The 13294-nt window shown below is 39.3% G+C and overlaps 1 protein-coding gene across 1 annotated transcript; it reads right to left on the bottom strand.

Annotated features, from left to right (window-relative positions):
• Window positions 1-1165: 1165 nt before the first annotated feature.
• Window positions 1166-13246, bottom strand: LOC308635057 (ribosome quality control complex subunit TCF25-like; the record flags this gene model as incomplete). Its single annotated transcript, XM_081269321.1, has 2 exons — window positions 1166-3083; window positions 13163-13246. The coding sequence occupies 2 exons, from the start codon at window positions 13244-13246 to the stop codon at window positions 1263-1265; spliced, it is 1905 nt and encodes a 634-aa protein (XP_081125447.1). The 3' UTR covers window positions 1166-1262.
• Window positions 13247-13294: the final 48 nt, after the last annotated feature.

The following is a 13294-nucleotide window of genomic DNA, read 5'->3' as shown; positions in this document are numbered from 1 at the left end:
GGTGGCAGGCGGCGCCGGGAAGAGGAAGGTGAGGGGGGTGGGGTGGGGCTCGGGCTGCGGGTCCTGGGGCTGGGCGGCAGGCCTGAGGACAGGTGGGCGAGCGCCATCGGGGAGCCGGGGTGGGAGTTCTGGGCAGCTCTGGGGCTCAGGGAGGGCTCCAGCTCCGTCGGAATCCTGCCGCTGCTGCCTGTGCCACTGCTCCAAAGCTGCCTGCCTTCTGGGCGTGTGCGCTGCGCTCTGCTAAACTAGAATTTTTTATTCAGAAGATTCCTATACAGATCTTTCTCCTTGTGTGATACAACCGGAAGACCAGTGTTCATCAACATGAGGACAATTTTTTTTTTTGAAAAGGGTTTGAGGAAAACAAATATCTTGGTGCTTTTCCGTGAAAGCACATTTGAGATTAAGTTGTTGAGATAACACAGGCAGAATTTATGGAATATGGATTATTTTTGTTTCTTTGCCCTATTTCTAAAAGTTTGTAGGTCCACTTATAATTTTTTTCAAGTGAGACATCCTTAAGTTGAATTTCAATGATTCATAGTTGTTATTGTTTTTATAAGAATGTATTTGAAAACATTTATTCTCTGTGGACACAGTTTATGTAGGAAACTAGTTTTTTTTAGAGAGAGAGAGAGAGAGAATGAGAGAGAGAATTTTAATATTTTTATTTTTCAGTTATCGGCAGACACAACATCTTTGTTGATATGTGGTGCTGAGGATCGAACCCCGGCCGCACACATGCCAGGCGAGTGCGCTACCACTTGAGCCACATCCCCAGCCCCTGCATGACAATTTTTTAAAAAAATATTTTCACCTATGATTGGTAAATCCAGTCTGAATACCACAGATACAAGAGGGCAGATCGCAGTGCATGAGAGAGTTCCTATTTTTCTGGGGCCTTTCCAATGTGCTGTGTACAACCCTTGAATTTGTTAACAGTTTGATAGATGAGAATTATCAATATAGAGTAGTTTAATGTGGATTGCTATCATTATTAATAAGGCTGAGCATATTATGCATAAAAACTAATTGTATTTTTTTCTTGTGAACGCTCTGTTAATGGGTTTTTTCATATTTTTGTTTTGGGTTGCTTTTTTCCCATTATCAATTTCTAGAAATTTGTAAATTGGAGACATTAGCCCTTTTTTTTTTTTTTTTTTTGTACATTCAGCACTTCTACTTCAGGGGACTGGTCAATCCAGACCAGAACAGAATCAGGAACATAATTGCACAGCGCTGGGCGCAGCAGCCTAAGTGGCTCAGTCCCAGTCCCCCTCCCCCTCGGGGTTGTCCTCCCGCGGCGCCTCCAGGTCGTTGAAGTGGAAGTTGGCCATCATGTCTCGCACGGCCAGCATCAACCGGTTCAAGCCTTGGTTGTGGTTCAGACCCCCAGGCACTCCTTCCTCTGGCCTCTCCCCCTCCACAGTGTAATTTGGCAACAGTGACCGGAAGAAGAGGGCAACCGTGTTTCCATGGCTGACAGGACTTAACCTCTCTGGTCTGACGTAGGAGTAGATGGTGTCCAGGGGAGGCAGAGGGTCAAACCCCATCACAGACTGTGTGGTCACATCCGGGGGAAGCGCAGCAACAGCCTCCCTGATCTCCGAGAGGATCACATGGCGATGGATGTTTCTGGGTGCACGCTGGTAGAGCATCTTCCGCCTGTTCTCACAAGCCTCCACAGCGGGGTCCCCAGCGTCCACTGCCTGAAGAACCTCACGGACATTTTCCTCCAGCCAGCTCATGGTGGCAGGCTCTTTCCAGAGGAAGTGCGACCTCCCGAGGTACAGACTCACCAGCTGGGTCAGGGCAGGGGGCTGGCTTATCTCAGCATCTGGTCCAAAGAAGCGATGATTGGAGACGGTGGCATCGGGCCGCACACTGCAGTACTCGAGCAAGGGCATGAGGACTCCAGGGAACATGGTGAGTGCCTGCTGGATCAAGAGGGAGGCCTTCTCTCTGGCAGAGCTGAGCTCATGCTGGGGGAGGTCTGTCTGCTGACTCAACAGGAAGTATGCCAATGGAACCGAGAAGGCAAAATTTGGGAGCTGCGACAGGTTCCGATGAGCCTCCCACTCCTGGAAGAGGCGGATCAAGTACTCATAGTTGCGGGCCCGCAAGGCCAGGTGGTCGACAAGCAGCAGCATGCAGAGCGGGTCCTCGTCTGGCTCAAGGCTCAGGATGAGCTTGCAGAACTCCAGTGCGGTGCGTGGGCAGCCACGCTTCTCCAGGAAGCTCATCTGCTTGTAGAGGGCCAGGTAGAAGCTCCTGTTCTTGGGTCTACGGTAGTCCAGCCGGCACGTCCCACTGGTGAGACTGAACAGGGGGTGGAAGGCACACTCCATGCTGTACAGCGCTCGCTCTATGAGGTCTCGTGCCATCTCCTGATCCTCTTGAAAGCGGCAGGCATCACTGAGCTGCAGGAGTGAGTCCACATGGTAGGGGCTTGTCTGGAGCAGAACCACAATGTTGTTTGGCTCCATGGACTCCACGGCCACCAGGAACTTGTGCTGTGCCTGCTGGTACTCCTCACTGTGTTCAAACACAAAGAAGGAAAGGCCTTTTTTCGATTCCAACAGCCGCATAGACAGACCTGGCTTGCTGTACCGCGGCCAGGTGCTCTTGGGGGTCGTCAGCCACGTGCACTTGGGGTATACACGCTGCCTCTGTCGTGGCCTTTGCTCCCCCAGGACCGCTCGAGCACCAAAATACCTTTTCAGTTCTGTGTCTGGATTCAAGTGTCTGTGCTCCACATACAGGACATGCTTCCTGGAGCTCAGTGGTGGGGGACCCGGGCGGCTGAGCCCACTGCCATCCTCAGTCCTCTCCAAGATGCGGTCGATATCCTCCATCCCACTTTCCGAGGCTTCTCCTGTACTGTTTTTCTTATTTTTCTGCTTCTTTTTCTTCTTCCGGAGTTTTCCACTTGCATTAGACTGCTCCGGAGGTGCAGCCTTGGCCACATTTCCTTCCCGCTTAGTCTCTGGGTTTCCACGCTGAATCCTTCCTTTGTTCCCTGACACTGCAGCATCTGTTAACACACAATCAATTATAGTTTTCCTCTGATTTTCACTTATTTTCTTTAAAGAGAGAGTGAGAGAGGAGAGAGAGAGAGAGAGAGAGAGAGAGAGAGAGAGAGAGAGAGAGAGAATTTTTAATATTTATTTTTTAGTTCTCGGCGGACACAACATCTTCATTGGTATGTGGTGCTGAGGATCGAACCCGGGCCACTCGCCTGGCATGCTAGCGTGCTACCGCTTGAGCCACATCCCCAGCCCCTTCACTTATTTTTATTTACCTTCACATATTTTGATATACAAAAGTCTTATACTTTTTCCTTTAAACATTACAGTGTATATTAATCAATATGGTATCTTGATTTTTTTTTAAATCTTCAAACCCAATGTCTCACAAGTGCTAGGCAAGCACTCTATCACTGAGCTACAGCCCCAGCCCAGGTATCTGGAGTTTAAGGCACTGAAAGCCCTCCAAGAGTTTTAGAATTTGTCCATGGTTTCTTTTTGTACTTTTATGGTATCACTTTTAAATTTAAATGTTCAAATTAGGATTTATTCTGGTGTTCAGAATGATGCATAGGTTCAACTTTATCTTTTTCTGTGTGTCTGTTATTTTCACCTGTTGATTTTAGAGCCCTCTTTGAATCTGTTATGGTATTGTTAACTTTTGGAGGTATTGGGGTGTCTCTGGGGTGTGTATTCTATTAGTCTTTTTCTTCATATACCAGTATCACATTATTGGGTTTATAAAAGTGTTAATATCTTTTAAAACTAGTTTCCCCTTGTTGCTTTTCATATTCCTGGGAATTCTTGCTTGCTTATTTTCCCATGAGTACTTTTGAACTATTTTGTCTAGTTCCAGAAAAACAGAAATCTAAAGGAAATAAACATCAGATTAAATGTATACATTTAAAATCTATTTAACTTCTCCAAACTTTTTTTTCAGGATCTTAATAAAGATGCTATGAAAGAATGTAAGACAGAAAAATAATTAAATATTTTTACTGTGGTGTTTTATGATTTACATTTTTAAAAATTTATTATTATTATTATTATTATTATTATTTTAGTCTGCTTCCTTAATGTGTAAAAGGGATATTATTTTAGGAGTGTTTGAGTTCATATAACCTCTGGGTGGTAAGTTGGATGCCAATAATTTTTGCCCCTTGGATTTAACTTGAAGATACTTATCTGTAAAAGGATATTATTACATTATCCCTCTTGACAATTTTGTTTATAATAGTAACTTTGTGAGCAGCATATGTTTTTCATTTAGGATTGCTTTATAAACAGAAACAAATTGAGTATGAAAAAGCCTTTTTCAAAATCCCATATCCATACACGATTTAAAAAAAAATTTCTGCTGTGTGTGGTAGTGGATGTTTGTAGTCCATGCTGCTGGGGAAGCTGAAACGGGAGGAAGCTTAAGCTTCCTTCAAGACCAGCCTGAACAACATGCCAAGATCCTCTTCATCCCCCTCAAAAAACTGAAAACAACAACAACAATAAAAAACTTTCAGAAAAATAGGAATAGAAGGATGTATCTTCAACCTCATAAGAGGCACCTCTGCAAACTCCACAGCTAAAATGATGCTTAATTGTGAAAGACTGGGTGCTTTCCCCTTAAAATTGGGATTATGATAAGTGGATGCTAATCCATAGTGGGGCAGGAGTGGGGTAGGGAAGAATGAAGGAACTTCGGTTTGTGTAGAAGCAAGTGAGGGGAGGGGGGAGGGAGTGGGGATGGGAAGGAGGGTAGGATGAGACAGACATTATTACCCTATATACACGTATGATTACACTACTGGAGTGACTCTGCACCTTGTACAGCCAGTGGAGTGAGAAGTTGAGTAGAATATGTCAAAATGCATTCTACTATAAAATAAATTAATAATTAAAAAAAGTTGGGGTCACACTATATTAGAGGTTCTATCCAAGGCAACTGAACTGGAAGAAGATGTAAAAGTCACCCAGAATGGAGAAAGAAGCCAATATATCTCTATTCTTAAATGACATATATAGGAAATGTTAAGGGATCCATTAAAAAGCTACTATCTAAAATAATTGTCCTTTCAACTCACGAAGCTGGAACAATTGGAGGACTACATGCCAAAGAATTAATTTGGACCCTTACCTTGCATCTTATACAAAAATTAACTTGAAATACTGAAACTATAAAACAACTAGTACACATCTACATGACTTCGGATTTGGTAAAGAATTCTTCTAATGTTCACAGCAAGGTTACAAGATACAAAATCAGATCTCTATATACTTGTCATAAGCAATATGAATATGAAATGGCAGACATACCATTTATGATCATAAATAAAACAAAACAATTTAGGAATAAATTTGGAAAAAAATGCAAAGCTAGTTGGATATGATGGTGCATGCCTATAATCCCCGCTATTCAAAAGTCTGAGACATTCCTGGAAACTTAGTGAGACCCTGTCACAAAATAAAATAAAAAGGACTGGGAATATAGATCTGCAGTAGAATGCCCCATGGTCCAATCCCCACTACAAACAACACCCTCCCCCCCCACACATACAAACTTATACACTGAAAACTAAAGAACATTTGTTGAAATAAATTAAATGGTATCTAATTATTAGATAAATGAAAAAATAATGTTTATAAGTTGGAAAATTAAACAGTATTAAAATGGCAAAATTCCTCAAATTGATATATAGATTTAATAAAATTCCCATCAGAATCCCAAATGTCTTCTCTGTAGAAGTTGACAACCTGGTTCTAAAATTCATATAGAATCATAAGGGTCCCAGAATAGCCTAAACTATCTTGAAAAAAATAACAAAATAGAAGGACTCAAATTCCCTGACTTTGAAACTCATTACAAGGCAATGATAATTCAGATAGTGTGGTGTTGACACCATGGATAGAAATATAGATCAATGCAAGAATTTAGAATCCACAAATAAACCCATGTGTTATGATCAATTAATTTTAGCAAAGTTTCCAATCATTCAATGGAGAAAACAATAATATTTTCATAACTAAATGCAATGGGTTCAGTCCTTGGTGAGTGCAAAGCTAATAAAACACAATCAGGAGATAAAAGAATTTTTAAAAAGGTAAATTACTTAAAGCAACTAAGGAGAACACGGGGCATTACTCCCAAAGCAGTATCTCCCTGAACAGGAAAAGCAAGAGGCTTTTCTCAATGGTTGGTGTAACTAATTCCATAAAACATACACTACTCAACTTAAAGATTCAGATAGAACCCAGTACACATAACATTCAAAAACAAGTGAAGTTCTGACCTACATCTAGGTGATTTCAACACAGGTTTCTCACCAATAGATAGGTCATCCAGACATAACCTCAGTGAAGACTTTTCAAACTTAAAAATTATAAATCAAATGGACTTAATAAGTATCTGTAGAATATTTCATCCAATATCAGCAAAAATTCACTTTATTTTCAAGTGCTTGTGGTACCCTCTCCACAATAGGCCATAGTCTAGGCCACAAAGCCACCCTACGCAAATACAAAAATATCTATATAATTCCTTACATCTTATCTGATCATTGTGGAATTAAATTAGAAATCAACGTTTAAAAAACTACAGAAACTATATAAACATGTGGAGATCAAAGAATGCAATTCGGATGATAGAAGAAATCAGGGGAGAAATTTAAAAATTCTTAGATCCAAACAAGAACAGTGATACAACATACCAGAATCTCTGGGACACTATAAAAATGGTTTTAAGAGGAAAATTCATAGCTATGAGTGCCTACATAACAAAATCAGTAAGGTCCTAAATAACAACCTAATGATGCCTCTCAAGGCCCTTGAAAAACAAGAATAAATCACTTCAAAAACCAATAGAAGGAAGGAAATAATTAAGATCAGAACCAAGATCAATGAAATAGAGAATAATAGCAAAAAAAAGGAACAATGAAATAAAAAGTTGGTTTTTTTTAAAGATAAGCAAAATTGAAAATCCTTTAGCTAAATTAACCAAAATAAGGCTGGGGATGTGGCTAAAGCGGTAGCGCGTTTGCCTGGCATGTGTGTGGCCCGGGTTCGATCCTCAGCACCACATTAAAAAAAAAAAAAAAGATGTTGTGTCCACCAAAAACTAAAAAATAAATATTAAAAAAATTCTCTCTCTCTTTAAAAAAAAAATTGAATAAATAAATAAACCAAAATACAAAGAGAGAAGGCCCAAATTAATAAAAATAGAGTTGAAAAAGAAGAAATCACCACAGTCATTCAGAAATCCAGAGACTCATTAGGACAATTTTGAAAGCTTATACTCCAATAAATTGAAATATCTACAAGCAATAGACACATTTCCAGACATATGGCTTGCCAAAATTGAATCAAGAGGACTTGGAAAACCTAAACAGACCAAAAACTTGCAATGAGCTAGAAACAGTAATAAAAAGCCTTCCAACAAAGAAAAGCCTAGGAATAGATGAATTCTTAGCTGAATTTTAGCAGACATTTAAAGAAGAACTAATGCCAATGCTCCTCAAATTATTTCATGAAATAAAAAGAGATAGAAGCCTTCTAAATTCATTCTATGAAGTCAGTATCACCCTGATAACAAAATCTGGTAACACATAAAAGAAACAAAACTGCAGAAGAGTATCCTGATGAATTTAGATGCAAAAAATCCTTAATGGATATTAGCAAACTGTATTCAACAACATCATGACCAAGTTGTTTTTATTATGGTTGCAAGGATAGTTTAGCATATGTAAATTAAATAGAAATAAGGACAAAAATCACATAGACATCTTAATAGATTCAGAAAAAGCCTTCAACAAAATTCAGCATCCATTCATGATAACAAAGCTCAAGAAACCAGGGATAAAAGGAACTTACCTCAACAACGTAAAGGTCATATATGACAAAGCCAGAGCCGATGTCACAGTGAATGGGGGAAAGCTAAAAGCATTTTCTTTAAAATTTGTAACAAGACAAGTTGTCCACTCTATGACTCCTATTAAACACACTACTAAGAATTTTAACCAGATAATTAGGCAAGAGAAAGAAATGTAAGGGATAAAAATAGGAAAGGAATAAGTCAAATTATCACTGTTTGCAGATGATATGATCCTAAACTTAGAAAATCCAAAAAGCTCTACCAGAATACTGCTAGGGATAATGAACAAATTCAGCCAATTTATCAGGTTACAAAATCAACATTTAAAAATCAACTGCTTTCCTATACAGCAATAGTGAGTCTGCTGAGAAAGAAATCAGGAAAATAATCCCATTCACAATAGCCTAACCAAGGCAAACCAAACCAAACCAAACAAAACCTTAGGGTTAAATGTAACCAAGGAGGCAAAAGACCTTACAATGAAAACTATAGAACAGTGAAAAAATGAGGAAAACATAAGATGATGGGAAGACCTTCCATGTTCAGTATAGGCAGGATTTATACTGGGAAAATGACCATATTGCCTAAAGCAATATACAGACTCAGTGCAATGCCCATTAAAATAACAAAGACATTCTTCACAGAACTAGAAAAGACCAGTCCTAAAATTTATTTGGATGAATAAAACCCCAGAATATCCAAAGCAATTTTAAGCCAGAAAAGCAATGCTGGAGACATCATAATACCTGACTTTAAATTATACCACAGAACTATAGTAACAAAAACTGCATGATACTGGAATAAAAACAGGCACATATACCAGTTGAACAGAATAAAAAACATAGAGACAAATGCACCCAGATACCCAATATACCCAGTTACCTGATCCTTGACAAAGGTGCCAAAAACATATCTTGGAGAAAAGACAGCCTTTTAAATCAGTGCTGGAAAAACCCATCCTCATGTAGAAGAATGAGACTACATCCTTATCTTTCACCCTGTCCAAAAGTCAACTCAAAATGGATCAAAGATGTAGGAATTAGACCAGAAACTGTGAAACTACTAAAAGAAAATGTAGGGTCAACACTTCAACATAGAGGTGCAATGCTTTCTCAATAGGACCCATAAAGCTTAGGAAATAATACCAAGAATTAAGAAATGGGATGGCATCCAATTAAAGATATTCTGCACAGCAAAGGAAATGATTAAGAATGTGAAGAGAGAACCTACAGAATGGGAGAAAAATCTTTATTAGCTACTCTCTGACAGAGTATTAATATCCAGACTATATAAAAAAACTCAAAAATCTTAACACCAAAAGTAGACAAATAACCCAATTAACAATGAACACATGAATTATAGGTACACTTCTCAAAAGAAAAAATCCAATGGTCAACAAATATATGAAAAAAAGATTCAACATATCTTTATCAATCAAGGAAATACAAATCAAAATTACACTGAGATTTCATCTTACTCCAGTCAGAATAACAAACATCAAGAATAAGTATAATAATAAATTCTGGAGAGAACATGGAGAAAAAGAACATTTTTACACTGTTGGTGGTTGTAAATTAGTACAACCACTATAGAAATCAACCACCATATGACCCATCTATACCACTCCTTGGTATCTATCCTAAAGAATTAAAGTCATCATACAACACACACCTACCCATGTTTACAGCAGCACAAATCACAATAGCCAAACTGTGGAACCAGCCTAGGGTCTTTTAATGTATGAATAGATAAAGAAAATTTGGTATATACACACAATGGAGTTTTATTCTTCCATAAAGAGGAAAGAAATTATGTCATTTGCAATAAGATGGGTGGAACTTGACAATGTTAAGTGAAATAAGCTGGACTCAGGAAGTCATATGTTTTATCTCATATATTGCAGCTAGAGAAGAAAACAGGTAAGAAAGGTGGACTTGGGGATCTCATGAAAATCGAACAGAGGTCAGTAGAGTGGAGGATAGTGTCTTAAATTAAGAGGCTTTAAGAGACTAGGGAAAGAGGCTGTCTTGGAGATAGCTGATACCTGGCTCAAAGGCACCCACTGTTAAAATCTTCAGGAATTTTGTAAGCCAGTTGTTAAATGCAACCATTATTTCAAAATAAATTAAATAACTTAAAATTAAATGCATCATAATAAAAACAAAGGTAAAAAATACATAGACCTTCTCAATTACTAATTACCATAGTTTATTATTATCCATGCATTTAGGGTTATGTCATTGTATACAAATTAAGTATAATGGTATGCTACTGCATGTTGGTAGCTTGAAATTGCCCAGGTGGAAATATTAATACTACAGAAATTAGTAAACACCACAAATCAGTGATTGATTTACTGTTTGTGGATTATCCAGACGTAAGAATATGATAGAGAAATGTTGATAATGAAGACTAAAGTAAATTGTGACAATTGCCATTCACTGTAAATAGCACAAAAATTGAGTAGTAGCCTTCCAAACTTGTGATAAATTTGGCCAGAAAGTTACTCATGTCACTTGAGAAAGAAGTGAAGTTCTGAACTACAAGTTCATTACTTCACTTCATTTTGCTTGTCTGAGTTAGTGAAAATATCAACTAATATTTATTCATAGCAGAATTGTACTAGGAGAGTGTTATGGTTTGGATGTGAGGTGTCCCCTAAAATCTCAAATGTGAGACAATGCAAGGTTTAGAGGACAAATGATTGTGTTATAAGAGTTTTAATCCAATCTGTGAATTAATCTCCTAATGGGATTAACTGAGTGGTAATGGAAGATGGATAGGGTGTAGCTGGAGGAAGTGGGTTCCTGGGAGTCATGCCTTTGGTGTATATATTTTGTATCTGGCAGGTGGAGTTTCTCTCTGCTTCCTGATTATAATGTAACCTGCTTCCCTTCACCACACTCTTCCACCATGTTCTGCCTCACCTTGATCCCCAAGGAATGGAGCCTATTGTCCATGAACTGAGATCTCTGAAACTGTGAGCCCCCAAATAAACTTTTCCTCTATTGCAGTTTTTTTTAAAATCAGGTCTTCTAGTTTCAGCAGCAAAAATGTTAACTAACACAGAGAGCAAATGGTTAAATATTTGCTACACAACATTGGTCCTAATCTAGGGTCTGCAAACTGCCCCCCCATCATCTTTTTCAGAATGTTAAAATATATGTAACTATTAGCAGCTAGCTTTCTTTTCTGAGAGATGGCCCATGGCATTCAGCAGATTCTCAAAAAATATAAGCAAAAAGAAATTTTTTTAAAGAAATCACTGAGTGTAAGAGATAATGTATTCAATTGGACACTTTTTAAAGAGACATGTATTCTAAAATCCAACTGTATCCATTATTATTCCTAAGTTTGGGCTAGTTATTTGGCTCCTCTGGGACCCATTTTTCACAAGTATGACCTACCTCTTATGAGAAATAGGGAAGAATACACAGGTAGCAAATTCAGAAGCCTAGGTTCCCTGCCCAACTACTTCACTGACTGTGTAGCCTTGAACAATCGTTTAAGACTACGATTAGGTCTCTCTTTCCTCCTGATTAGCCTACCTATCTCCATGATCTCTTGGACTCTAGAAGACACAGAGTAATGGCCCATTCAAGTCATGCCTGCATTTCCGGAGGCCCCAAGATGTGGGGACTGATACAGGCCCCCAACTTCACTCGTTGCTACTGTTGGGTAGGTGAGCTGTGCTGACCAGCTTCCAGACAGAGTTTTATGTTTTACTCTTGGAGTCAGAGTTTTAACCTGTATTAATCATGTTTTTGGTTTTTATATTTTATAATGATTTCACATCTTGGGGCCTCACAGACTCCACAAATGGCAGCCTTAGCTAATTCCTAAGGATGGGAAACAATATACCTATGAGCACGCTTTTCATATGCAAGCCTAAGCAATCCTGATCTAAATCCCTGGTCTAACACATCACAGACATTAACCTGCGTTGCCCAACCTCCAGGAGCTACTGCTGCAAATGGTGATGAAATCCTGGTGTAGGTCCAGGCTATGAGAATTTCTTTAATCCACAAAGGCAATTCTAGTTGGCTCCTAGGATCAGGTTAGGATACAATAGGTGGTGTGGGCCACATGGTAGGTTGAGAGAAGGAATGGATTGGACAGCTGTGAGCAGGTGCTGATTTGAATATGGTTTGTCCCTTCTGAAACTCAGGTTGAAGTTTTCTGTAGTGAATAGGCTGAGAGCTGATTAGGCCTTTAAGAGATGATTACATTAATAGGAATTAATCCCTTTCTTCTGGGAGTGAGTTTTGTGGGTTTTTTTTCTTTTTTTGAAAACGGATTATCATAAAGCAAGACCACACCTTTCATGGGTATTTTTGCCCACTCTGGGAAGCAGCACATGCAGCTGCCCAATCTTGGACTTCTTAAAGGTAGAGGGCTTCAGAAATTTGTGAAGACCCAGATTAATGTTAAGTATTCCCCCTGTCTTAGGATAACTCTAGTTTTATGTGTGATATGAGTTTAGCCTTGGGAAGGACTATAAGGTCTCCACCAGTGAGGGTGCTTCTGTTGAAGTGAGGGTTAGGGCTAGGGTGAGGGTTAGGGCTAGGGTTAGGGTTAGGTTAGGATTAGGTCTAGACTCCTTGGGAAGACATTACTTGCATTCCAAAGAGCCTCAGCTGAAGGAGGCCGGAGAGGCTGGCTGGCCCTCTGTGGAGGATACTTGAGAACACTGAGACCAAAACACTAGTGCTCCCTGATCTTCTAGGGATTTGTAGACACGGAGCAACAGAAGATTACTTCTGAACTTCTTGAATAAGTGGAGTCAGCCCAGATGAACTTTCTCAGCACTCAGGAGAGACAGGGGTAGAGGGGTCCCAGCTGGCTGTCAAGACCTAATGGATGCCAATGCCCACAGCTCAGATAGATTTAGAACCCAGGCCAGGAATGAAAAGAGTCCTAGAGCAAGGTAGACCACAGGCAGCACTTTGAATGTTGAGTTGGTTGGGGCCTGCCATTTTCCTGCCATTCACTTTTCCCCGTCTTCTGAGGAACTTGGACTTCTAAATCTTCTCTCAGCATCTTAACAGAAAGCAGAATTTGGTTCTCTCTCTGGTCTCCATTTTAAGAAATAGTTTGCTAAAAATTCTTTTTCCTGTGAAATATCAGACAAAATATGCTTTTATAATTCTTGAAGGTTAACGGTGACTTGATCTCAATTTCAATGGCATTTAAACATATTCAAAGACACAAAATAAACAGCAATTAGAATCTCTGCCCTTAAATTATTTCTGTTCACATTTATCATGATCTGACCTACATTGTGCTGACTTGTGTATCTCGACCTCATGCCTTGAGAGCCCTGGAGGTCAGAGGTCAGCACTGTGCCAGATTCACTGTGCATTCCCGTTAGCATCCAATCTAGCACCAATCTAGAAGCTCAAATAATGCT

Source organism: Spermophilus citellus (genome assembly GCF_964194105.1).
Source record: "Spermophilus citellus genome assembly, chromosome: 16".
NCBI classification, from domain to species: Eukaryota; Metazoa; Chordata; class Mammalia; order Rodentia; family Sciuridae; genus Spermophilus; species Spermophilus citellus.
This window is presented reverse-complemented; position numbering and strand designations above follow the sequence as displayed.